Here is a 27,034-nt window from a genome sequence, read left to right on the forward strand (position 1 = left end):
CGTCGTCTGCTGCGGCGGTGGAGGAGCCCGGCGGCGGCGCAAGCACCTGGCCCGGCTCGGCCAGCCCTTCGCCTCCGGCTTCGGCTTCCCTGGGCTCGGCGCGCCCCGGCCCCGCCTCAGCCCTCCTGACCCTCGCAGCCCGATCGTGGCCGCCCGACTCTGCCGCCGCAATGATGATGATGGCGCTGAGCAAGACCTTCGGGCAGAAGCCTGTCAAGTTCCAGCTGGAAGATGACGGCGAGTTCTACATGATCGGCTCTGAGGTAGCCCGCGGCGCGTCCTCTCTCTTCGGGCCCCGGGCCGGCCTGGTCCCCGCGGGAGCCTCGGGGCGGGTCTGCGCGCCGGGAACGCGCGTCTCCATTCATCGCGGCGGACGGGCGGGCGCGCGCGTGCGCGGCCGGCCAGTGGGGCGTGGTCTGTCTGTGTCTGGGGGCGCGGTTTGACCGGGGCGTGGTTGAGCAGTCCCCAGCCCCGCGCTCGGTTCACCCACCGGTGTTGCGGAGTCGCGGACTCCCCCGGCTGCCAGGGCTGCGGCGTCCCGGGGCCACGGGGCCACGCTGAGTTTCACTGCTCCAGCCGGACACATAGAAACGGGGTGTTATCTCTTGCGACACGTGGGGGGAGATGTTGTACCCCTCACGCGCACCTGTCCCACACTGCTGGAGCTGGGATCCTGAAATCGTATGTTCGAAACACGGGGCTTAGTGAGGGCTCACTCCCTTCGTGTTCGTGAACTTTGAGGTGGGCGGGGAGTTGTTCTGACCTTTGATTACCAGTGAGGAAACAGGTTGGGAGGAGGATACTTGCTTTTGGATGGCTAAGGCCGCAGCCCCCGAGTTAGATCTATCAGCAATTCGGAAGCGCTTGACACTTCGGATATCTTGAACTAACTCTGAGTTAGTACAGGGGAAAGAGCCTTATGCTTTAATCCTTAACTAAAAGTAACTTTTCAGCACTTTGTTGAATCATGTGGTTAACTGACTTTAGGAAAACCCTACAACTGGTTCTTCACTGGTAGTTTATACCAAGTATATTAAGTTTTTCCAGATTGCCTCAAACTAGGCTTTTTGGCAGTCCCAGGTCTGTGTGTGTACATGCACATACACATATATTTTTCAATTATGGATATGCAATTTAGATGTGCAAACACCAAGCAGTAGTGTCTTCCTCATGTAATGAGCTAAGTGCAGATCTTGGAGAGTTAAAGCAGTTACAAATGCCAGCGGTTGCTTCTCCTTGTAGCAGTTTTCAGTATTAGACATTTCATTCCTTTTTTTTTTCTTTTTTTCCCCCACAATGTTTTTTTTTTCCATCACAATTGAACATAGTGTGAATGAATTAAGCCTCATGATGGTCACACTGAGGCTTCCAGGACTCCCTGTGATTCCTGACTTGTCTGAGTTGTATTGAGTTATGAGACCAGTGTTTTCAGTAGCATCAGAACCTTAGTGTTTCCTTTTTTCACCAGTTTTTGTAAAACACAAGGGGCAGGATGCAACACATTTTTCATGTCATCACAAAAATACTCTTCAAAGCTAGCTGTGCTGAGGAGAGGAGCCAGTGCCTGCCATCTGCCATAGCTCAGAATGGTCCTCATTGGCTGGTGGGCACAAAGGCAGTGGAGGAGTTTCAGTTTGTGATGATGGACAGATTGTTTAAAGAAACCTTTACCTGGGACTTCCCTGGTGGCGCTGTGGTTAAGAATTCGCCTGCCAGTGCAGGGGACATGGGTTTGAGCCCTGGTCCAGGAATATCCCACATGCTGCGGAGCAACTAAGCCCATGAGCCACAACTACTGAGCCTGCGATCTAGAGCCTGCGAGCCACAATTACTGAGCTCGTGTGCTGCAAAATACTGAAGCCCGTGCGCCTAGAGCCTGTGCTCTGCAACAAGAGAAGCCACCGCAATGAGAAGTCCATGCACCACAACGAAGAGTAGGCCCTGCTCACTGCCACTAGAGAAAGCCTGCACGTAGCAGCGAAGACCCAGTGCAGCCAAAAATAAATTAGTAGTTAATTTAAGAAAAAAAAAGAAAGAAAGAAACCTTTACCTGATCTAACGGGCAGGAAGAGCAGTCAGTTGAGCATTGACCCTGAGTCGGTGGTACTTTTGAAAATCAAGCTTGTGTTTATTAGGTGGAGCCCACAGCCAGGTGGGCAGAACGTCAGGAGGCCTGGTTCCAGCTCTGCCTGTGTGTCACTTTTCTCATGTATGTAATGAGATGCTTAGACTAGATGGTCTCTAAGATCTTCCCCTTAGCACATTTTAGATTCTAGACAGCTAACTGCAGTCTTCTCTTTCAGCCCTGTTGAGTGAGAATGTTTGTCCTGAGATACAGTATATAGAGACCACATGGGAGAAGGGAGAGGCAGTTTGCTTTCTGGGGCCTGGCTTAACAATCATCAGGCCTTGGGAGGCCTGGGAAGGGTTCAGGGTCAGAGTGCTGTCTACTGATAAGCAGCAGCTCCTCTGACAGCATTGGGTGGATGACCCCCAGGCCCCTTGCCCTTGGCAAACAGGCACCATATTCAGAGAGGTGGGCCCGCCAGAGCAACACCCTCAGCGCCCCCACACACTTGGGTGTAGCAGCCTTGGGAGGGCATCCACAGGTGCAGTGAGCGTGTCACCCTTCTCCTGCCATCTGCAGGCAGCCGTTGTCACCATGCCAGAGTCACTGCTAAGAGGATCCTAGGAAATCCTCATAACCACAGCTTGGTTTTCCATTTGGGAAACCCGAGTCCAGAGGTGGCAAAGGCTGGTTCAGGGAAAACCCAGGAAGGCAGGCCTGGTCTCCTAAGTTCTGAAGGGACCTTGGGAAGGGCCTAGGAGTGTGGGAGGTCTGCAGGACCTGCAAAGTAGTAGTGGGGGCATTACAGTCAGTGTCTTTTCAAAAACCTAATGGAAACTATGTGTTTACCCTTGGACGGTAACCACACTCAAGCCAAATAACTCGCATGGGTCTGTGCCTGCAGTGGGGAGCACCAGTGACCCTGTGGCCACTTTCTCTTGCACTGTTCGGCAGCCCTGGTTGGGCATCATGTAAATCTTTGATTCATGGAAAATGGAGAAACTTTTTAAAAATAAATATACTATAATGGGGTAGGTAAGTGGGAAAGTAGTAGAAGTGGTCCTTCGTGGGTGAACCTCACAGCTGATGAACGTCTGACAGAGAAGCAGGGAGACCCAGAAAAGGGAAGTGATGCCTGGTCACAGGTGGAGCCAGCACCCAGTCCACCTGCTGTCCCTGGCCATGTGACTCAAGTGTTCGTTTTTGAAAAGTCAGTGAAACAATGGAGTTTCTCTATAAAAACTTTAGGACTAGATTTCTTTTCATCAAGTAAGCCGTACTTCGAGTATTTGGTACAGGCAAACTGAAGCTATTGTTTGGGGCAGTAATGATTTATATAGCAATCTAAGGACTGCTGATAAGTGCATTTTAAACTCTTTGGAAAATTCCTTTGGTATTTCTGGTTTGAGTTTTGTTACTAAACAAAGCAACAAAGGCCATGGGGGAAATTATCCTGCATCTGTCTAAAATTAAAAGACCTTTTTGGTCTTTATTACATCGTAAAAATATCAAAGTCTTAAGATAAAAGAAAGTCAGAGAGGCCTTGCATTTCTGGAAAGTGCCAGAGATCCTTAGTCCAAAATCAGAATCACATCGAGCTGCTTAGTGAGCTCGGGGGGCCTGCGTCCCCAGTGTCTGGTCAGGCCTTTCTGAATTTGGTCCTGTCGTCAGGATGCAGATGTTATTACCCCTGCCAGAGGAACAGATGTAGGCCAGATACGAACTGCTGTTGAACCCCTGATGTCAGCAGAATGTATTTTTACTGCTGCTGGAAGCCTGGCGCCTGGAGGCCTGGGGGCCAAGTCGAGGTGTGTTTGTCTGTCACTCATCCAGCAGAGCCTCTGAGCCAGGGCCCTCCCCTTCCTCGAGGAGCTGCGACCCTCATAATGAGCCTTCTCGCTTTACTCATAGGTGGGAAACTACCTCCGTATGTTCCGAGGTTCTCTGTACAAGAGATACCCCTCGCTCTGGAGGCGACTAGCCACTGTGGAAGAGAGGAAGAAAATAGTTGCATCGTCACATGGTAAAAAAACAAAACCTAACACTAAGGGTGCGTCTTCACGAGGGTTTGTAAACCTGTTTCAAAACCACTCGCTTATGTCATGAAGATAAAACGTTTTCACTCCGGAGCGTCTTCACGGCAGCCCTGACCTTAGGGTGGCGGAGTGTCCTGGGGGCCCCCTGGAGCGGGTGGTCCTCCGTCAGGGTCGGTCAGGGTCGGTCAGGGTCAGGTGTTGGCAGCGGGCAGTAGGTGGAGGGGGCGGGGCCAGGGCGGAGAGGGTGTTGTGAAGACCACTGGTCTGAAAACGTTTTAGGAATGCTGTGATGCTCTACCATATGCCGCGGGCGTGTTGCCATCGTCACCCTCCATGCGCCCGGGCGGCGGGGGGCCGCCCCAGCCCCCTCTCCCCTCGGGCTTTCACCGCTTCGCTTCCCAGCGCACATCCATCGTGTGGCACTTGGTTCTGGCAGTCGGTCCGCTGGTGCTCGTGTGCATGTCCCGCTTGGGGCTGTGGGGCGCTGCCACCCGACCCGGGAGGGCGGGCAGAGGGTGCTCCTCACCTCTGAGCTGGGGCGAGGCCCTGTGCCTCTGGGCTTGGTCGAAGCTGCCTTCCCTTTGGCAGGGTTGCCTGGCGGAGCTGGCCCGGGCCTCGTGTGCGTGTGCCTGCGTGCGTGCGCGTCGCCCGTTTGCGTGCGTGTGCCCGTTTGCGTGCGTGTGCCTGCGTCCCTGCGTGTGTGCATGTGCGCTTTACAGTCTGTCCCGTGCCGGTATGTCTGTAGGCCCTGCGTTGGTCTCGTCTACCATGTTCTTTTAATGCAGGAGCCGGAGCTGCTTTTCTATGCGCTGCTGTAACTTTTCACTCCCTCCCGCGCTTTCCAAAGCCTCCCTGGTCCTCCCTCCGCCCCAGTGGAGCGCCAGTCACTAACCAGTGCGTCCCCAGCTGCGCTTGCCCCTTGGAAGCCTTGGCGACTCTTTGGCCTCGCACTCGGGAGACTCTTTCCTGTAACCATCTGTCTCTCCACCAGGCTTCCTAGGTGAGCTGTGGTCGAACTGCCTAGAACTCCCCGCTCCCGGGCAGCTCGCATCCACTGGCGCTGGGCCAGGAATTCCTGTTTGGTGTACAGCAGCTCTTTCCAACTCTCTGGGCTCTTGTTTTAAAAGAAAAATGTTTCTCATCCCTCATTTCATCTCCACCTTGCTTCGTGTCGTGGACTGCAGCGGTGTCAGACCTCTTCCCACTGGCGGTGTCACTCTGGAGCCTTCCTTTCCCCGAGAGGCCCCGTGGGCTGAGCTGCCCATGGGCGTCCCCTGTGCCTGGAGCCAGTGCTCCTCCCGGGACACGTTAGTCCCCGTCCATCCAGGGAGTGCTGACCTGGGAGGGCTTCTAGAGAAAGCCAGGGTCCAGACCGCCCCTTTGGAAGAGGCCAGCATTGGGCAGTAGTGAGGTTGACACCCGCTTTCCCACCTCCTGCATGTGAGGACCTCAGTGCGCTGCATCTCCTGGCTGCTGCTGCTCACTGCCCTCCCGCAGGGTGACCGCAGCCGCATCTCTGGTTGCAGATCATGGATACACGACCCTGGCCACCAGCGTAACTCTGTTAAAAGCCTCCGAGGTGGAAGAGATTCTGGATGGCAACGATGAGAAGTACAAGGCCGTATCCATCAGCACGGAACCCCCCACCTACCTCAGGTACTGCACCCCCAGGCTCGGCTCGCTCTCGGGACACCCACGGGTATTTTTCTCATGCCCTGGAGCCAAAATACTTTTCAGCAATTTACCCATTGTGTTTACAGATCATCTTAGCCAGGCTTCGAAGTTTTTTCTGACTTTGGAATTTCTAAGAAACATAAGTCAAGTCTTGGGTTCTGGAGAGTCATTAAGAAATGCTTTGAAAGTGGGATTCACTAATCTGTCAGAACAATTAGCGGCCCAGATCAACTCACAAAAAACACAAACAATAGATTTGAACGTATCAACGTAGATCCTTTGAAAGAGCATTTACACTAACAGTTAAACGGGAGAAATTGGGAAGTTGCTACCTTGTAGAGTTTGTTCATTTAGATTTATAAGAAAAACTTGGATACCCCAAGTATTTCTCTATTTTATGTAGACAAATAGGTAAAGTGTGATCCACACTGAAGCACAGGAGTAAACAAACACAGGGAATGATGTTTGTTCTTGGGTGTGATTTTAAAAATGCAGAATAAAAAAATAACTAGCAACATAAAGAACCGGGGAGGGCGTCATGGAGTGGGCACACTCACGCCCACCGTGGCGGCTCTGCCTCAGGCGTTGCGGCCCCAAAGTTTTTTGTTGGTCTCTGATCTATTAATTCCACCCCTGGGAATTTGTCCCAGGGAAATAATTTATACCGTAAACAAAAACCATTATAAGTACAGAGATGCTATTGGTGGCATGTGAATTATAAAGGGAACTAGGGAGCCCCTTGAGTGTCCTGCCTCAGGGAAAGGCTGTGTGAGCGAAGATGCAGACACCCAAATAATCTGGGGTTACACGATGTGTTGTGGGTAAGTAGACCCTGCAGCAACCCGAAACCTGGCTCACATGAGCGAGACGTGCAGAATACCTGCGTGACGCTTTCAGCTTTCAAGAAAACATGCGTTTAGGTGCATGAGATGGTGGGAGCACTAAGGCGGGGGGCAGGCCATTGTTTCAAGCGATGCGGTTACGGAAAATCATGAAGGTGACATGGTACAGAGGTTGGGGATGGAAAGGTCAGTTACGTACAGTTGCTGCCCTCACGTTGCTCCCAGGTTACTAGGGACACGGCCCGAGGGTGATGAAGGGGCTCGCAGAGCAATGTGGGAGCCCACCCACTCCTGTCGGTCAGCTTTTGGTACTTTCCTAGTAGTAAAAGCAACTTGTAATTTGGAGAGAAGAGTGAGCTCTTTTGGGACATGGGTTCCTTGGATTACTTTGAGCATCATTTTCTAGAGAGTATGTATCAATGTGTCTTCTCACTTCTACTGGTCTGAAGGCCCAGAGGCCAGAGCCGTTGCCTAGTCTGTCTCAGCCTGGACTGCATGTCTAAAATAACAGTCTGAGTCTCTGGCTGCTTCAAACCTCCAGCGACTCACAGCCACCTGCTGAGTGCATCCGTTTCCTGCAGAGCACGCCAGCCCCTGTAATCAGGACCCTCTCTGTGTCTCCAGCCCTGCTGCCCTCTGTGTTCTTCCTGAAATGCTCTCCTCTCCTCCACCCATGAACCGTGAATCAGCATTTAAGCCTTTGCTCCAGGGCTGCTCTACTGGGCAGCCTTCTTGTACAGTCCCCTCCTGGCAGAAGGGACTTTGCTTCCGTGTGGCTGTAGCACGTTGGGTCAGCATGTAGCACGTTGGGTCATGGCTGAGGCACTGGGCTGGGGCCCTTCTGCACCTCCCCTAACCCAGGAGCAGGTGCTGGTGGGAGCCTAGGGAATAGACACCCGCGGAGTCTGGGGTGCACAGAGGTCCCCACTGGGACCTGGGGCCCAGCAGGGGCGCAGTGGGCATCCATTGACCACGACCTGATGCCTGGTGGGCAGTTTCGGCTCGTAGACTGAGCGGAGGTATTTCCATGTCTCCCAGGGAACAGAAGGCTAAGAGGAACAGCCAGTGGGTGCCCACCCTGCCCAACAGCTCCCACCACCTGGACGCCGTGCCCTGCTCCACCACCATCAACAGGAACCGCATGGGCCGGGACAAGAAGAGGACGTTCCCGCTGTGGTGAGTGGGCCTCGCTCTCTGACTCCACTGAGGTCCTCCAGCATGTTTTAGTTTCCTCCTCCCCAGAAAAACGCTCTGCTTTGACCTCCTGTCCCAGAAACTCTGCACTGCTCCTCCTTGGGGCTGGTCTCCCTCAGCGTCCAGCATGACTGGCCTCTGCATGGTCCAGCCTGGCTCTGCCTGCGCTCACCCCCGGCTCCTCAGGTAACGTTCCTGGGTGCAGTCCCTGGACCTTTTCTCTGCCATCCACATGACTCGATGCTTAGTTGCCCGTGGTGCCAGAACAGAACGCCACAAACTGGGTGGCTTGAAGCAACACAAGTTTATTCTCACACAGTTCCAGAGGCCGGGAGTTTCACTGGGCCGGAATCAAGGTGTTGCCAGGCCCTGCTCCCTCCAGGGTCCCTTCCAGCTGCTGGCAGCTGCCACGTTCCTTGGCTCGTGGCAGCATCACTCCAGTCTCTTCCTCCCTGGTCACATGGCCTCCTCTGTGTGTGTGAAATCTCCCTCTCTTTCTCTATCACTCTCTCTTTTTTTTTTCTGGCCGTGCCGCGTGGTTTGCAGGATATCAGTTCCCTGACCAGGGATTGAACCTGGGCCACTGCAGTGAAAACCTGGAATCCTAACCACTAGGCCACCAGGGAACTCCCTCTCCCTCTCTTTCTTGTGAGGACACTTGTGATGTAATTTAGGGCCCACTTGGACAAGGCTCCCTCTCCTTTTTTGCTCTGTAAAGTGACAGTCACAGGTTCCAAGACTTAGGACATAGATGTCTCTGGGGGGCCATTTTTCAAGCTCCTGCCCACTAAGCTGTCCTCTGAATGCCGCCCCAGGCACCTCCAGCACAGGCTGCCTGCAGGCTTCTCTAGCCCAGGACACAGCAATCCCGTCCTTCCTGTGCCTGGGCCACAATCCTGGAACCCTTCCTCCTTCTCACAGCATAGAGCCAGTCTCCACAAATTCTACTTGCTCAGCTCTCCAAGTGTCCAGAATCCGACCACCCTTGGCCAGCTCCCCACTGGGCGTGTGCCCCTTCAACCAGGGCGGGTCCTCTAGATGCCCCGTCACACCAGCATCCACGTGACAGAGTCCTGGTGGTGCCTGCCGCTCTCTGGCCCTGGCTCCTAACGCCCTTCATCTCAGGCACAGTGGCCTCCTCAGCGCTCTTCAGCTGCCCAGGCACTCCTGCCCTCGCAATTCCCTCACTTCCTGCCAGCATCTGCAGGCTCATCCCTTTCTTCCTCCTCCTTCCCTCCTCCCCCTTCCTTTTTCTCCCTCCCCATCCCTGTTTGAATGTCACTTCTCAGAGTGGTCCTCCCCTTTTAGAATGGCCACTCTGTCCTAGAGCATTCGTGTCTGGGCGGGGAGAGGGGGGTGTTTTCCTCATTTGTTTGTTTATTTGTCATCTGTGCCCCCAGCTCTCTGAGAACAGTTCTCAACCCTCGGTCTTCCATCCTTGGGTTTCCTGCGCCCACCCTCACCCCATATCTTCCCGCTTCGTCTTCCTAAAATGCAGGTGTGAGCACAGAACTGCCTTGCTCTCAGTCTTCCTGGGGCTCCCTCGGGCTCGAGGCTGGAGATGGAGAACTGTGGGCACTTGGACCCCTGTGGCTTCCCAGCATCCTCCCACTGCTCCCCCGCCCCATCTGCACCCCTCCTTCCCTCAGCAGCTCTTGACTCTCCTGCCCCTCGGCCTTTGCTCAAGGGCTTCCACTTTTGGGAGTACCCTTCCTTTCCTACAGTTTCCTGGGAAAGTCCTACATGCTTTGGGGCTTAAATCTCCCTTACTTCGGACATCTCCATCTTGTCCTGCTGCCCAAGTCAGCATCTCCCCTCCCATCCCACGTGTCCGTGGACCCCTGCTGGCACTGTCTCTGCCGACTCAGCCCATAGTGGACAAGTCCCTGTAAGAAGCAGGGTTTCCCCTCTGGTTAGGTCACAGTGACCAGTGGTGCAGAGAGGGAGGCCCTGGGTGCAGGGACCTCAGTCCCCCTTGCTGAGCATGCTGCTGCCTCCCTTCCAGCTTTGACGACCACGACCCAGCTGTGATCCATGAGAACGCGTCCCAGCCCGAGGTGCTGGTTCCCATCCGACTGGACATGGAGATAGACGGGCAGAAGCTGCGGGACGCCTTTACCTGGAACATGAACGGTATGTGGTGGCCAACCCACCATCTTGCACACAGTCTTGTTTCCTGCCTGCTGCCCGTCAGGGGGACCCTGGACTCTGATTGTGACATTCAGAGCACTGTGGAGTAGATTTAGAGGGTGTGGGCTTTGGGTTCAAATCCTGGAATGCAAACCTGGTTCATTGTTTGAAAATCAGTCAGTGTGATCCATCATATTAACAGACTAGAAAAGATAAATAAATCCCTTGATTATATCACTTGATACAAAAAAAGCATTTAACAAAATCCAGCACTCGTTCTTGATAAAAACTCAGGAAATTGGGAATAGACAACATAGTGCTGGAAGTACTAGCCAGTGTAATAAGGCAGGAAAATGATGTAAAAAACATACGCTTCAGAAAGGAAGAAATGAAACTGTCTTTATTTGTAGATGGCATGATTATCTACATAGAAAATCTCAAGAGACCTACCAAGAAAACCTGCTAGAACTAAAAACTGAGTCTTAGCAAGGTCACAAGACCCAAAATAGACATGCAAAAGTCAATTGTATTTCTATACATTATATACTGTCAGTGAACACGTGGACACTCAAATGTCCAGTATAAAAATATGTTATTATTTAGAGTTACTCAGTTAAGAAAAAAGATGTAAATCTTACAAACATATAGTTTGTTTCAGGAAACATTTTGTATGCTGAAAACTATAAAGCACTGATGGAAGTAATTAAAGGAGATCTGAATAAATGGACAGACAACTATGTTCATGGATCAGAAGATTCAAGATGTTAATTCTCCCTAAAATAATATGCAAGTTTAGTTTTTTTTCATTTTTATTGGAGTATAATTGCTTTACAATGGTGTGTTAGTTTCTGCTTCGTAACAAAGTGAGTCAGTTATACATATACATATATCTCCATATCTCTTCCCTTTTAATATGCAAGTTTATAAGCAATTTCTTTGAAAATCCCAGCAAGACATTTTGTAGATTTAGACAAAATTGTTCTAAAATTTCAATGGAAAGGCAAAGGAACTAGAGTAGCTAAAGCAATTTTGGAAAAGAAGAAAGTAGGAGGAATGAGTCTTCCTAATCCCAAGACTTGGTGTGGAGCTGCAGTAATCAAGGCAGCATCTGAATCTACAACGATCATAGACTAAAAAAGTTAACTTTTAAAATCCTCTGCACAATATACTCATAGGATGCTTGGCCTGAGCACCTTAGCTTCCTGCTGCTTCTCCAAAACTGGATGTATGCGTTATCAATAGTAGGCTGGCTGAGTGTTCAGGTCTGGCACAATGGTGCTGTGAGGAGGGTTGGTCTCTAGCTCTTCTTCTGGGCTAGTGAAATAGTGGGGTCAGTTGTCTGTTAAACAGACCTCATTCTATTTATTTATTTAGTTATTTCTTTCTTTTCTTCCTCCCTCCCTCCCTCCCTTCTTTGTTGCGTGCGGGCTTTCTCTAGTTGCAGTGAGCGGGGGCTACTCTTCACTGCAGTGTGTGGGCTTCTCATTGTGGTGGCTTCTCATTGCAGAGCACGGGCTCTAGGCATGTGGGCTTCAGTAGTTGTGGCACACAGGCTCAGTAGTTTTGGCTCATGGGCTCTAGAGCTTAGGCTCAGTAGTTGTGGCGCACGGGCTTAGTTGCTCTGCCACATGTGGGATCTTCCCGGACCAGGGCTCAAACCTGTGTCCTCTGCATTGGCAGGCAGATTCTTAGCCACTGCACCATCAGGGAAGTCCCAGCAGACCCCGTTCTTGAAGATGGAATCATGCCGAGTGCTTGTGAGGGAATTCATTCCTTTTTTATATATATATAAATTTATATATTTTACTTATTTTTATTTTTGGCTGCATTGGGTCTTCATTGTTGCGTGCAGGCTTTCTCTAGTTGCAGAGAGCGGGGTCTACTCTTCGTTGCAGTGCACAGGCTTCTCATTGCAGTGGCTTATCTTGTTGCGGAGCATGGCTCTAGGCGTGTGGGCCTCAGTAGTTGTAGCATGCAGGCTCAGTAGTTGTGGCTTGCGGGCTCTAGAGCGCAGGCTCAGTAGTTGTGGCGCAAGGCTTAGTTGCTCCACGGCACGTGGGATCCTCCCGGACCAGGGCTTGAACCTGTGTCCCCTGCATTGGCAGGCGGATTCTTAAACCACTGCGCCACCAGGGAAACCCAGGAATTCACTCTTTTTTTTCCCTTCTCTGTGGCTCATCCCAGTTTGGCACGTGGTCATTGAAGTTTGGGTTATGAGAAAGGGCAGGTCTGGGGAAAACAGTTGACTGCACAGGACCTTGCTGTAGTCCGGCCAGTAGTGGACAGTCCCCATGAAGCTCACCCCTGAGGCCTGGATCTCCAGGATCCAGGATCCGTACCCACCCCCACGCTGTCGCCTTGTTGAGTGTGTGTGCTGCCCACAGAGTCAGAAACTCAGTGGGGGGGTTGTAAAAAGCCACACGCAGCCCCAGGTGATCTCTGGGGGATTTCCACTGTGGAGGAAGTGGTGGATAGACGTGCACCTGCTCCGTCTTCCAGTGGATGCTGGCTTCCAAGTGGCTTGTCCAGAAGGAACCTGTGTTAGCTCAGGCCGCGGTGACAAAGTCCCACAGCCTGGGGGGCATAACAGCAGGTTTTATCTCCTCCCAGTTCTTGAGTCAGGGTGTTGGCAACGTTGGTTTCCTCTGAGGCCATCTTCGCCCTGTGTCTCCACGTGGGCTTCCCTGGTTGCCTGGGTTGGAAGAGGTGAGGAAGTGGCACGTCAGCTCTGAAGTGCCTTTGCTTCCCCCCTCCCCAGACAGCTCACTGGTTAGAACTAACAGAGCCGTGCAGTCCTAAGCCCGGGAGCGGGGAGCCTGGGGTTGGGGAGCACATAGGGTCTTGACCACCTCCCGAGGTGTAGGGGGGGTGTGTGTATGGATTGAGGGCCAGAAGCGGGGTGTTCGTCTTGTGCTTCCTCTCCTTACCGTGTCTGGGAGGATCCATCGTCCTCATCTTTATGCTCATCTTCATCCAGGTGGGTTGGCAGAGGAGGACAGGCTGGGGGAGGTCAGGGCTGAGCACGGTGACATTAGGCCCTGCAGTCCACCAGCAATCCATACCTCTCACCTCATTTCAGAGAAGCTGATGACCCCTGAGATGTTTTCAGAAATTCTCTGTGATGACCTGGATTTGAACCCACTGACGTTCGTACCAGCTATCGCCTCCGCCATCAGACAGCAGATTGAGTCCTACCCCACAGACAGCATCCTGGAGGACCAGTCAGACCAGCGTGTCATTATCAAGGTAGGCAGCTCCCTGCCCTGCACCAGGGCCTTCCTTATACTGGTGGGGGTCATGGGGTGCTGAAGCTACGTGGAGGCTTCAACAGAAGCCTGTCTGGGATTCATGCTGAGGGACAGGGCTTCTGGAAAGCTGTCCTTCAGGCAGCTTATCCCAGGAAAGGTGTGGGCTGGCTTCTGAGTAAGGTATCACATTCTGGGTGCATTTGGGGTGCTGCTGTGGCCTTGCCAGGTGTGGAGCAGAGCCTGGGTGGTACAAAGGAGGTTGTGCCAGCTGACAGGTAGAGCAGGGAAGGCTACAGTAAGATGAGCACACTGCCACACTCTTCCTGTGGGCAGGCTGCGCCAAGCACACCCCATACTGTCTCAGTAACCTCCACCATCCTGGGGGAAGATGCTGTGTTACAAGTGAAGAGGTGGGGCCACCTACCCCCAACTGCCCTGCTGAGAAGTGGTAGAGCTGGGGTTTGGGCCCAGGCCTGCCTGCTGCAGAGCCTGCTTGGTATGAAGCAATCTCATTGTGGTTTTGATTTGCATTTCCCTGTTTGTTTGTTTTTTTACCGTACGCGGGCCTTTTCACTGTTGCAGCCTCTCCCATTGCGGAGCACAGGCTCCGGACGCGCAGGCTCAGTGGCCATGGCTCACGGGCCGAGCCGCTCCGCGGCATGTGGGATCTTCCCGGACCGGGGCACAAACCCCTGTTCCCTGCATCGGCAGGTGGACTCTCAACCACTGCGCCACCGGGGAAGCCCATTTCCCTGTTGATTAGTGACCTTGAATATCTTTTCATGTGTTTATTGGCCATTTGTTTATCCTCTAAGGCTGCTTAAGTCCTTTGTGTTTTTGAATCAGGTTTTTGTTGTTAAGCTTTAGCGGTTCCCTGGGTCTTCTAGATAGCAATCCCTTTTCAGATAAAGTGATTTGCAAATATTTTCTTCTATTCTGTGGGTTGCCTTCTTATGTTGTTGATAGTGCCCATTGATGCATAGAATTTTTTTATTTTGGTAAAGTCCAGTTTGTCTATTTTTTCATTTATTGTGTATGCCGTTGGTGGCATATCCGAGAAATCATTGCCAAATCCAATGTCATAAAGCTTTCACTCTGTGTTCTTCTAAGAGTTTTATAGATTTAGCTCTTACATTTATATGTTCCATCCATTTTGAGTTAATCTTTGCATATGGTGTTAGGTAAGGGTCCAGCTTCGTTTTTTTTGCATATGTATATCCTGTTTTCCCAAAACCATTTGTTGAAAAGACTATCCTTTCCTCATTGAATGGTCTTGTCAATTTTGTTGAAAATCTTTTGACCACATATTTGAGGGTTTATTTATGGGCTGTCCCACTGGTCTATTGTCTGTTTTTATGTTGGTAACACACTGTTTTGATTATTGTAGCTTTGCAGTAAGTTTAGAAATTAGGAAGTGTGAGTCTTCCAGTTTTGTTCTTTTTCATCATTGTTTTGGCTGGACGTCCTTTGTTCTTAGATTCCATATGAATTTTTTTTTTCTTGGCTGAACTCTGTGCATGTGGGATCTTAGTTCCCCAGCCAGAGATCGAACCCAGGCCCCCTGCAGTGGAAGCACAGAGTGTTAACCACTGATCTGCCAGGGAAGTCCCTCCATATGAATTTTAAAATAGATTTTATTCTATTTCTGCAAAAATATTGTTGGGATTTTTTTTTTTTTTTTTTGGCAGTTCGTGGGCCTCCCACTATTGTGGCCTCTCCCGTTGCGGAGCACAGGCTCCAGACGCACAAGCTCAGCGGCCATGGCTCACGGTCCTAGCCACTCCATGGCACACAGGATCCTCCCGGACCAGGGCACAAACCCGTGTCCCCTGCATCGGCAGGTGGACTCTCAACCACTGCACCACCAGGGAAGCCCTCTATTGTTGGGATTTTGATAAGTATTACATTGGATTTGTAGACTGCTTTGGGCAATCTTCACATCTTTATAATATTGTCTCCCAATCCATGAACGTGGGATGTTTTTCCATTTATTTATGTGTTTAATTTACTTCAGCATGATTTTTGTGTTTTTTTTTTTTTTTTTTTTTTTTTTTTTGCGGTACGCGGGCCTCTCACCGTTGTGGCCTCTCCCGTTGCGGAGCACAGGCTCCGGACGCGCAGGCTCAGCGGCCATGGCTCACAGGCCTAGCCTCTCCGTGGCATGTGGGATCTTCCTGGACCGGGGCACGAACCCACGTCCCCTGCATCAGCAGATGGACTTTCAACCACTGGTTGCCCCAGCATGTATTTAAATTAATTAATTAATTTAAAATTTAAATTTATTTATTTATTTATTTATTTTTGGCTGCCTTGGGCCTTTGCTGCTGTACACAGGCTTTCTCCAGTTGTGAGAATGGGGGCTACTCTTCGTTGTGGTGCGCGGGCTTCTCATTGTGGTGGCTTCTCTTTGTTGTGGAGCACGGGCTGTAGGTGCATGGGCTTCAGTAGTTGTGTCCCACGGGCTCTAGAGTGCAGGCTCAGTAGTTGTGGCACATGGGCTTAGTTGCTCCATGGCATGTGGGATCTTCCCAGACCAGGGCTCAGAACCCGTGTCCCCTGCATTGGCAGGTGGATTCTTAACCACTACACCACCAGGGAAGTCCCTTCAGTGTGTTTTATAGTTTTCATTGTAGAAGTCTTTCATCTCCTTAGCTAAGTTAATTTCTAAATATTTTAGTCTTTTTGATGCTATTGTAATTGGAATTTTTTTCTTAATTTCAGATTGTTCATTGTTAGTGTGTAGAAATGCAACCGATTTTTGTGTGTTGACTTTGTATCCTCCTACTTTGCTGAATTCATTTATTCTAATAGTGTTTTGGTAGAATCTTTAAGGTGTTCTACAAATAAGATCATATCACCTGGGAACAGAGATAACTTTACTTCTTCCTTTCCAAATGGATACCTTCTATTTCTTTTTTTTGCCTAATTGCTCTGGCTAGAAATTCCAATGCTATGTTGAATAAAAGTGGCAAGAGTGGGTATCCTTGGCTAGTTCCTGATCTTAGAGGAAAAGTTACCATTCTTTCACCATTGAGTGTGATATTTACATTGATTTTTTTGTGTATTAATTTTATGTTGACATAGTTTCCACTTATTCTTAGTTTATTGAGTGCTTTTACCACGAAAGCGTGTTGAATTTTGTCAAATGCTTTTTTCTGCATCTGTTGACATGATATGGGTTTTTTTGGTTTGTTTGTTTTTTGCGGTACGTGGGCCTCTCACTGTTGTGGCCTCTCCCGTTTCGGAGCACAGGTTCCGGACGCCCAAGCCCAGTGGCCATGGCTCACGGGCCCAGCTGCTCGGTGGCATGTGGGATCTTCCTGGACTGGGGCATGAACCCATGTCCCCTGCATCGGCAGGTGGACTCCCAACCACTGCGCCACCAGGGAAGCCCCGATCATATGGTTTTTGTCCTTCATTCTGTTCAAGTGGTTTATTGCATTGATCGGTTTTCTTATTGAGCCATCCCTGCATTGCCATAATAGATTCCACTTTTTATAATTGATTTATGTTGTTTTATCATTTATAATGATGTGTAATTCTTCTAATGTGCTGTTGAATTCAGTTTTGCTAGTATTTTGTTGAATTTAGTTTTTTAAATTTATTTATGGCTGCATTGGGTCTTCCTTGCTGCGTGTGGGCTTTCTCTAGTAGCAGCGAGTGGGGGCTACTTTTCATTGCGGTGTGCGGGCTTCTCATTGTGGTGGCTTCTCTTTGTTGCAGAGCATAGGCTCTGGGTTCACGGGCTTCAGTAGTGTGGCTCTTGGGCTCTAGAGCACAGGCTCAGTAGTTGTGGCGCATGGGCTTAGTTGCTCTGTGGCATGTGGGATCTTCCCGGACCTGGGCTCGAACCCATGTCTCTTGCATTGGCAGGTGGATTCTTAACCACTGTGCCACCAGGGAAGTCTGTTGAGGATTTTCATATCAATGTTCATAAGAAGTATTGGTCTATAGTTTTCCTTTCTTGTAGTATCTTTGCCTGGCTTTGGTATCAAGGCAATGAGTTATGAAGTGTTCCTTGCTCTTCAGTTTTTTGGCAGGATTTTTTTTTTTTAACATCTTTATTGGAGCATAATTGCTTTACAATGGTGTGTTAGTTTCTGCTTTATAACGAAGTGAATAAGCTATACATATACATATATCCCCATATCTCCTCCCTCTTGCATCTCCTTGCCACCCCTCTGGATGGTTACAAAGCAACGAGCTGATCTCCCTGTGCTATGCGGCTGCTTCCCACTAGCTATCTGTTTTACATGTGGTTGTATTTATAAGTCCGTGCACTCTCTCACTTCGTCCCAGCTTACCCTTCCCCCTCAAGTCCATCCTGTTTTTGGCAGGATTTGATAAGGATTGGTATTAGTTCTTCTTTAAACATTTAGTAGGATTCACCAGTAAAGCCATCCGGTCCAGGGCTTTTCTTTGTAGGGAGGTTTTTAATTACTGATTCAACCTCCTTGCTAGTTAATTTCTTTTAAAAGAAATATGAATTTATTTTTCTTAACCTGCTTCAGTTTCTCATTATGGCCAACTAGCAGAAAAAGGGCACGGGTGAGAAAGAAGGGGGATGTCCTGGGAGAGAAGCAGTGGGGATGTGTGGGTTGCAGCTGTGGGACCAACACCTGTGTTCCTGTGCGCAGCCTGTGGCCCCTGGAGGGTGGTCCCTACTCCGCTCTGTGCTGCATCTTTGTCCTGTAACCATGGTGGGGACGTGGACTTGCAGAGTTGGCTACACCCAACTGCATGGTTCCAAATAGGCGAGATCAGCCACAGGGAGGGTCCTTGTGAGTCTGACAGCTGGCTTCTCTGACATTTTCTTGTAACTGAGTGTCATCTTTTTATTTTCCTGATGGGGCTTGTGGGCAGCCATACAGAAAGTTGTCAGGCAGTTGAAAATCCACCTGGGACCGTCACCTGCTCCCTGATCAGAGGCTTTCTTGGTGACTAAACAGCTCTCAGCCGTGGGGTCCGTTCAGGCCCTCACACCCACCTATAATCCCCACCCATGGGATGGTGTCGGCTGGTAGGCTGCTGGGAGACCATCCCCAGGTCGGGGTCCTGCTTGGTTGGGGTCGTGAGGGCCTGCCAGCATTGGGGCCGGACACAGCTGGTCAGGGAAGGCCTGCTGCCGGGGAGGCAGAGCCTCGTGGGCACTGTGACCTTGGGGGAGCGTGCCACCTGGTAGGCGAGCACGCTGATGGCCACATCCAGGGTTTCCCATGTGTCACAGACTCCAGAGGAGCCGGCTGCTTCTGGGACACAGTGAAGGATGACATCTGACCAATGTCTCCTCACAGAGCAGCGCCTTAGCTCAGGGCGGCCGCTCACAGGTGCTCCCGGAGTGGTGGAACAAAAGCCTAGGCTGGCACCGCGACCAGGACACCTGGCCCTCCAGGGCCGTGGGGCTCAGTGCAGCTGAGGGTGGAGCTGTCAGACTCTGGGGGGCTGGTGGGCCCTTTCTGGGGGAGGGAATGGCATGTGGGTGATACAGGTTGAAGCTGGGGAGCCTGCTTGGGGGGCCTGGCCCCACAGTCCAGCCGCCCCTCACCACCCCCCACCCCCCTGACGGCTCCCAGTCCCCATTCTGTGAGTTTCCTGCATCCTCTGTGGAGGCCTCAGGCCCTGCTCTGCCCAGACCCTCCCCTGGGAGACCCACCCTGCTCTCTCTCAGCTTGTCCAGTTCTTCCTAAAATGCCCCCTCCACCGGGCGGCCTTCCTGGGGCTCCTGGCTAACCGCTGACTGCACTTTCTGCCCCTCCCCCTCTTCCCCTCAGCACCTACACCTCTGATGTCCCCTCATTCACGTATTTAACCCCGCACTGGATGTCAACCCATGAAGATGACTCTGTGTCTGTTTTTCCCACTGTGCGTCCCCTGTGCGCCTCCTGGGTCGGCAGGAGTATGTATTTCTTAATAAACGATAGCGTTGATGAGCAGTCGGCGCAGTGCACACACAGGCACCGGTCTGCGTGGCACCCCTCATGGCCAGGCCGAGTGGTGCGCAGGGCGGTTTGGTCCCGTGTGATGTGTCCACGGGCTGCCTGCTGCTGCTTCGCTTTCCAGTCCTGCTGTGCCGACGTGGCTCACCAGACACGTGGTTCCTGCTGGGAAGGGCCGGCTCTTCCGATTCTCACCCGCAGACCTGGTTGGTCGCCCAGCAAGGGCGCGGCTTGGAGGTGGGAGTGGCGGGGCCTCGGCTGCAGAGTGGAGTGCCGTGCAGGGGGCCCAGACGTGCAGGACTTCATGCACAGGTCAGGTGGTAGGGCCTCACATTTCTCTGAAGGCATGGACGAGTCCCGATCCGAATCTTAAAAGCCCAGCTGAGCGCCTGGGGACAGTAGTATGAAGGGGCAGGTGCACCGTGGCCTGCTTGGCTGGTAGAGGGCTGGACAGCAGGGGCAGGGGTCTCCACACGATGCCCAGTGAATGCCGCCAGACCCCGAGTTGTCCTTCCTGTGAGTCTCTGATGCCCAGTTTCAGAGCAGGCCCAGGTCATCTGTGGGGTGAAAAGTCAGGGTGGGGAGCTCCTGGGGCACAGGCTGTGGCTGCAGGTGGCACGTCTCACAGATGCCTCTGGGGAGCGAGGCGCAGGAACCAGCATGGCCTCCGCTCCCGCCGCCCCCCACCCCCACACGCCCAGGCCCTGCCTGTGCCATGTGGGCTGTGAGTCTGTGAGCGCACATAGCAGATGATTTCAGAGCGGGGCATGTTCCGTGAAGAGACAGAGTAGGGGGGTGGGCGCTGGCTCAGGTGAGGGCTCGGGGATAGTATCTGATGAGTGACCAGTGTTTATCACGTTGTAAAGGTCCAGAGCGGTGCGGTAGAAGGGCAGAGAAGAGGGTATCGGCCAGTGCAGGGAGCGAGGGGGTGGGAACAGGGGCAAGGCGGGACTCAGGTGCCCGGGGCCCTCCCTAGAGGGTGACAGTGCCAGGCCCTGAACCACAGTCTCTCTGGCCGCCCAGGAGGTCTGTGGGGTCAGCCCCGTTTGCGGATGGGGAGTTGCAGCCAGAGGGATAAGGGCAGCCGTCCCACTTCCTTATGGGCCTGGAGGGGGGATGCAGTTCTGCCTGCTCTGACTTGTGTTCCTGGTTCTGGCCCAGCTGAACATCCACGTGGGAAACATCTCCCTGGTGGACCAGTTCGAGTGGGACATGTCAGAGAAGGAGAACTCGCCGGAGAAGTTTGCCCTGAAGCTGTGCTCCGAGCTGGGGCTGGGCGGGGAGTTCGTCACCACCATCGCGTACAGCATCCGGGGACAGCTGAGCTGGCATCAGAAGACCTACGCCTTCAGGTAGGTCTTGGACAGGTGCCTCCTCCTCCTTCTGCAGACCATTCTGGGGACAAGGCTTCCCCCTGTGTGTGGTGATGCCTTTGGGACTTTCTGGAGCCTCATGATGCCGTCTGGCCGAGAGCAGCTTTGCGGGCTCAACGGCCTCTGTTGGCTTCTCCCATCCCCCATCACAGAGGAGGATCTAAGGAGGCGGCGGGTCTGCCCCTCTGTCCTCACCCACTCTGCCGCCAACAGCCCCTGCTGCCCTCACACGCCACCTCCTCCCTGCACTCACCCAGACCCTTCCTCGGTCGGGGTCGTCTGATGGACTGGCACTGAATCTCAAACAAGGCCTACTCCATGCTGCCTTCCCTGGAGGGGAGTCAAGAGGCTGCTTGTTCAGTCAGAGAGCAGGTGGTGGGCGCCCCTGCCGGCTGGACCCGTACTGGGTGCCGCTGTGGAAGAGGGAGTAGCGTTCAGGCTGCTGGGGACGGGGCGGCGGGGGGGGGTAGGGAGTGTAAATATAGCATTTGGTCCAGTGTCATGGGTGCTGGTGGGGGTGGACCGGGGGACAGGGCTTCTCATGACATAGATGTGGCCTTCCTGTTCCTGGTGGCCCTGCCGTGCGGGCCTGGCCGGGGCAGGAGTCGGCGAGCGTTAACCACATAGCAGAGCTCGCCCACCAGCAGGACTGTTTGTCACATCCAGCCCTGTCCCCTGAGCTCCTTTTCCTCTGCGGGATGGGGTGCCAGCGGGGGCGGCGCTGAGTATCTCTGCATCAAAATAGGATGTTAGGATTTATTCTGCTCGTCAAGCTGTCACCGTCCACATTTGGAGGCCATTACTGAGGGACCACCCCTTAAGGTGGTGCAGAGGAGCAAAGATGAAGAGCCTTGAAGAGACGAAACAGCTAAGGGAGCGCATGAGTCTGTTTGTATCAGCTGGTTCCCCCAGAAATCCCACGAGGTAGCCTTCTCAGTTTTCCTGTAGCTCTGAGCAAGAGAGAAGGAATGACCAACACCCGCAGGGCCTCAGGCCCTGGGCGTCCCGGCTGACATAACATGCGTGGCCTCCCATGACCTCCAGCAGCCCCGCTAACTGGGGATCCTGCTCCACAGATGTGGGTACAGGCCCACACTCCACATCCCATGGGAGGTCTGCTCACGGTGTCGCGGTGTGTGTCCACTGACGGCATGCAAGCTGAGGCCGACCGGACTGGGGCCAGTCTGGGGTGGCCCTGCTTCCTAGAGTCAACCCTGAGGTCCTGGGAGTCCCTCATCACCAAATGCTGAGTCAGAGCCCACATCTCACTGGTGTGCAGCAGGGGGACTTGGAGGGTGTCCACACACGAGGCCGCATCCCTCCTGCTCTGATTGCCGGGGCTCCGGGCTGTCGGCAGTGCGACCTGCAGCTCCAGAGCAGGCCCCCGGGGGCCCCGGGGGGTGCAGGTCAGGACTGGAATGGAGTGCTCCCATTTCAGCAGCTAGTTAACACGTTCCGTTGTGTGGGTGGGAATGACTCTGGTACTGAGGATGCAGCTTTCAAATCCTCAGGATCAAAGGCAGGGCCGCCCCACTGGGGACTGTGGTAAGCATGCCCCCTCCACAGCAGCCTGGCCCAGCCAGCTGGGTGGGTGCGGCCTGCCTGGTGGTCTGGAGGCGGCCACAGGCCTCCTTTGGCATCAGGAGGGCTGCTGCACTTCCCCAGCCAACCAGGCTTCGTGGGCTCGCGTGTGCTGGGTCTGGGCTGGGCAGTGGGGTGCTCGGAGAGCTGGCAGGACAGGAAGGGGAGTGCGGGGTCAGGCTTTATCATCCAGGGGCAGGACTGCGGCTAGCAGGGGGCCTGGAACTTTGCCTCCTGACCCCACCCCGCGTTCTCCCCTTGCGCTCCCCACACCTCGGGAGCTCCCCGGGAGACCAGTAGCAGCCTTTCCCTGCTGTCCAGCCTCTGCCTGGGGAAAGGAGAGGGGCTCGCTGCATCTCCGGGGCCAGGGCCTGCCTGGCCCACAGAGAGCTGGACGGGGAGCCCCAGCCTGGTTTCTGCTACGCGAAGCCTGGCAGCTGCTGAGTCGCATGACTCCTCAAGGGGACTTTAAGCTCTGGGCCCCGTCACCCCTGTTGGAAGCTCTCTGGATTCCTGTGAGCCAGTGCTGGCTGTCTCCACCAGACTGAGTCCAGCCTGGTGTCTGGCCGCAGTGCCCTCCTCTGCGACAGTGGAGCAGGCTAGTCACAGGCTAGTGAGCTGGGGCACCAGTGCGGAGAACAGGCAGCGGGCCGGGCAAGCCTGATGTGGGCAGAGGCAGGCAGTGAGCATGAGGGGGACGCGGGCGTGTGGCTGCTAGAGGATAGAGCTGAACCAGAAGGACATACAGATGTCTTGGAACCAGCGGAACGGAGACAAGAGTCAGTGACGAGGGGGCAGGGCTCCCCAGGGGAGGGCTGGGCAGAGGGTGTGAGGGTGTCAGACGGTCACCGAGACTATGAGGGGGGTGGCATCCTGCAGAGTTCCTCTACCTCCTCCAGGCCAGCCCTCCGCCCTGGCTGGGGACACAGGGGAGAACCAGTGCGCTGTCCAGCAGAGGAGGTGCGAGTGCCTGGCCACCGAGGCCAGAGGGTGTGGGCCAGGGAGGAGGCAGCGGGTGGCCAGGGCAGGAGCGGCTGGAGGAAGCTGGGGACAGGCAAAGGGTCAGAGAGCCTGGCAGCTGTGCCCGGTGGGGGACAGAGGCATTGTCACTGGAACAGCCTCAGGGTTGGGAGGCACCAGGGTCGTTGTGGACTGGCTGACCAGAGCCACCAGAAGAGGTTAGTCCTGGGGCTCCAGCCCCTGCGCTGGCCCCATGGCCGGGCTGGCCGGCTTGTTTTCGTTCACCACCTAGAGTGTCGACTCAGTGAGTTTTTGTGTGTTTGCACAGTTCCGCAGTCCTGGGCAACCGCTGATCTACTTCCCGTCTGTAGATATGCCTGTTCTGAATACTTAACGTAAATAGAATCATATAACATATGTTTTTTTGTGGCCAGCTTCTTAGCATAATGTTTTCAGGGTTCGTCCATGTGGAGCCTGTATCAGAACTTCATTCCTTTTTGTGGCTGAATAATATTCCATCATATAGACAGACCATACTTTATTTATCCAGTCATCAGTTGATGGTCATTTGGGTTTTGTTAACTTTTGGCTGTTAAGAGTAATGCTACCGTGAACATTTGTGCACAAGGTTTTGTTTGAACACCTATTTTCAGTTCTCTTGGGTATGTACCTAGGGGTGGAATTACTGAGTCACGTGGTAGCTCTGTTTAGCGTTTGGAGGAACCACTAGACTTGTTTTCAAAGCAGCTGCGCGGTTTTACATTCTCTCCAGCGGACCAAGGGCTCCAGTTTCTCCACATCCTCGCCAGCCTTTGTTATCTGACTTTGATCCTAGCCACCCTAGTGGCATCTCCGTGTGGTTTGATTTGCATTTCCCAATGGCTGATGGTGTTGAGCATATTTTCATGTGCTGTTGGACGTGTGTATATCTTCTTTAGACGAAAGGTCATTCAAGTCTTTTGAGTTTTAATTGGGTTATTTGGTTTTATTATTTAGTTGTAAGAGTTCATTATATATCCTAGCTACAGGTCCCTTATCACATACATGATTTGCAATATTCTCTCCCTTTTTGTGGGTTTATGTTTCACTTTCGTGACAGTGTCATTTCAGGCACAAAAGTTAAAATTCTTTTTTTTTTGATGTGGACCATTGTTTTAACGTCTTTATTGAATTCATTACAATATTGCTTCTGTTTTGTTTTGGTTTTTTGGCGAGAGGCATGTGGGATTTTAGCTCCCCGACCAGGGATTGAACCTGCACCCACTGCATTGGAAGGCGAAGTCTTAACCACTGGAAGGGTTAAGGGAAGTCCCACAAAAGTTTTAAATTTTGATGATGTCCAGTTTATCTATTTTTTCTTTTGTTGCTTGTGCTTTTGGTGTCATACCTAAGAAACAGTGGCCTGATCCAGGCTCCTGTCCCAGCACCATTTGTTGGAAAGACTGCTCTGTCCCCATTGAGTGGGTTTGGCCCCTTATCCAAAGTTAGTTGATCATAAACAGGAGGGCAACGTCGAGTTTTGCCCCCTTCTCCCAGCTGAGGAGCTGTGGGCAGGTTGCTCACCATCGCAGCCTTGTTCTCCTCTACCAAGCGGGCACAGTCATGCTTCTCAGCTGGCCTCTTGTACCTCGTGAGGTCATAAAAGTGAGGTCACATCGAAGATGAACGTCCAGGTCCTCTGCCTCCTCAGCCATGGCCTCCCTGCCTGGACACCGCAGGTCGTGGGAACATCAGGGTCCCAGGTGGCCTTGAGGCCCGGGAAGCACAGTCCCCTCAGAGGGGATTCTGAGGGCGTCAGGGCGGCTCTGCTTGCATGTCTCCTGCAACACCTATGGGGCCTGCTGGCTCCAGGCCCATCCTTCCGTGCCTGGCTCAAGCAGTTCTTATTTTAGAACAAACCCACTAGGGTGGAATCTTCCCAGAGCCACGGGGAGGTAAACACAGGGGCCTCCAGGACCCACGCTCCAGCTCTTGTTTAAGAGGAAAACATGTTTGGCTCCCCTCCGCGTGGGCTTGGCGACTTTCATGTTGCCCCTTCCTGAGGAAGGCGGCTGGGAGCCCTCGAGGTGAGGAATGATGTTTGGGTCTTTGGCCGGATGGTTTTGGGATTGCCAAACCGCCACCCGGCTGGGGAGCAGCTGTCAGGAGCAGCCGAGGAGGGGCGGCCCAGCCACAGGCCTCTGAGTCACCAGCACCAGCTCCAGCTCTGGGCCTCATGGGCATGGACCCCACGGGCCAAGCTGTGGCAGCAAGAGGCGAGCCCCACTTCTGCAGGGGAGCAGGGCAGTCCTGGGCTGTGCCCCGTGCGCCTGCGGTCCCTGAGACTCCAGGCCGAGGGGCAGCATGAGGGGGGTGGGCGGGGGCTGTGGGAGTGGCACCCGGCCCTCACATAGTGGACGTACTTTGGATGTTTAGTAATAGTGATCCTCTAAAAGCCCTCACAGCAAGGACATTGTCCCCACTTTCGAGATGAGGTGTTTAGACCAAGGCCAGGGGCCTGTTTTCTTCTGTGCCATCATCCACCGGGCACCTCCCTGGGGCCCCCCTGCTCTCCCTCCTCCAGAGCTGACTCTACAGGGCTCTGGGTAGATGGGAGCAGGGCTCGGGCTGTGCTGAGGCTCACCGGGCAGCCTGGGCTTGGCCCTCCTGGCAAAGGTGGCAGCTCGGTCAGGCACCCCCAGCCTTGGTGGCCTCGCTGAGGCTGACCCCCCAACCGCTGAGTCCACTTAGCCAGAGGGTGTGCAGATGGCCCTCAGCTGGAGTCGGAGACGTTTCTGAGGGACCCCAAGGTGGAGAAGTCAGGGGTCGTGGGTTCTGGGCCCCATGACGGGCTGAGGAGCTGTGTGTGGGACCATCAGGGGCAGTGGCCTTCAGTGAGCGGCATCTGGACTCCTGGGTGGACTCCTTTGGTTTCCTTTTTCGTGGACGCTGAGCGAGGTGATGGCCCTCCCCCTCCCCACAGGTGCAGTGGGAACAGCTGGCCCTGCAACGCTGTCCTATGGACCCTTCCCCAGCATGCAGACCTGGAGTCGCTGTCGTGGTGTCCACTGGGCCGCAGCACCCCCACCGCCCTGTTGGGGGCCAGGCACAGACACCAGGCTCCAGCGTTCCAGCTGCCCGTGGGGCGTGGACAGTGCTTTCTGGAGCTTCTCCGGCTGCTGCTCTGTGAACTGTCTACTTCCTCCTGTCTTCCACAGTGAGAACCCCTTGCCCACGGTGGAGATTGCCATCCGGAACACAGGCGATGCTGATCAGTGGTGCCCGCTGCTGGAGACCCTAACAGATGCCGAGATGGAGAAGAAGATCCGCGACCAGGACAGGAACACAAGGTGCCTCCCCAGCCCCATTTTCAGGCAGGACAGGACCGTCGCCTTTCCCAAGACCCAGCAGGCCCCTGGATGATGAGTCCCAGTCTAGTCCTGCAGGGGACAAGAGTAGCCCTTGGGTCGGTCTGACCACAGCCTAGACCAGGTTTCGGGACCCCTGGAGAGGTGGGTGGGACAGAGGGCAGCTTCAGGGCCCCAAGTAGCAGGCCAAGGCTGAGGGAGGGGCTGGGGATCCCACCTACCACATCCTGTCTCTGCCCCTTCCCCTGGCTGCCCTAGAGATCCCTGGTGGAGGGGCAGCTGCCCAGGGTCACCGCCCTCTCCCCTCCTGCAGGCGGATGAGGCGTCTGGCCAACACTGCCCCGGCCTGGTAACCACCCAGTGGTGCTTGGCTCCCACGGAGCATCTGGAAGAATGGACCGTCTCCCCTCCATCTTCTGGCAAGGAGGGGGCAGCCCGGCCATCCTGAGGAGCATGGGGCAGGGGCCTCCTGGTCATCCACCCCAGGGTACACATTCCTTTTGCTGAGCTCCAGTCCCTACCGCCCGTCTCTGGTCAGGAAGAAGCCTCGTTTTGGGTTGTGTTTTGTTTTTGTATAGGAGCCCCAGGCAGGGCAAGCAACATTTTTTAAATAAAAGGCGTCAGGTCCTGTTTCGTTTCTTCAAA

The 27,034-nt window shown here is 53.6% G+C and overlaps 1 protein-coding gene across 3 annotated transcripts; it reads left to right on the forward strand.

Moving 5' to 3' along the window:
* Positions 1-3: 3 nt before the first annotated feature.
* On the forward strand, positions 4-27,034 carry SMARCB1 (SWI/SNF related, matrix associated, actin dependent regulator of chromatin, subfamily b, member 1). 3 transcript variants are annotated; one of them, XM_067700042.1, is made up of 9 exons: positions 14-263; positions 3,980-4,118; positions 5,631-5,760; positions 7,659-7,796; positions 9,820-9,947; positions 13,024-13,190; positions 20,290-20,480; positions 26,240-26,371; positions 26,703-27,034. In XM_067700042.1, exons 1-9 carry the CDS (start codon positions 171-173, stop codon positions 26,740-26,742), a joined length of 1,158 nt encoding a protein of 385 aa, XP_067556143.1. In that variant the 5' UTR covers positions 14-170; the 3' UTR covers positions 26,743-27,034. The 3 variants fall into 3 exon arrangements, with proteins under 3 accessions (XP_067556145.1, XP_067556143.1, XP_067556144.1); XM_067700043.1 differs by having other exon boundaries at positions 3,980-4,091; XM_067700044.1 differs by lacking the exons at positions 20,290-20,480; positions 26,240-26,371; positions 26,703-27,034 and adding an exon at positions 14,881-17,248 and having other exon boundaries at positions 4-263.

The sequence above is a fragment of the Pseudorca crassidens genome, chromosome 12 (genome assembly GCF_039906515.1).
Source record: "Pseudorca crassidens isolate mPseCra1 chromosome 12, mPseCra1.hap1, whole genome shotgun sequence".
Taxonomy (NCBI): domain Eukaryota; kingdom Metazoa; phylum Chordata; class Mammalia; order Artiodactyla; family Delphinidae; genus Pseudorca; species Pseudorca crassidens.

Bases quoted from the DNA above. Each gene is read 5' to 3' on its own strand.
- SMARCB1 (XM_067700042.1), top strand. From the start codon at position 171: ATGATGATGATGGCGCTGAGCAAGACCTTCGGGCAGAAGCCTGTCAAG. The intron at 4,119-5,630 runs GTGCGTCTTCAC...CTCTGGTTGCAG, and splicing joins AACAAAACCTAACACTAAGG to ATCATGGATACACGACCCTG. The intron at 13,191-20,289 runs GTAGGCAGCTCC...GTTCTGGCCCAG, and splicing joins ACCAGCGTGTCATTATCAAG to CTGAACATCCACGTGGGAAA.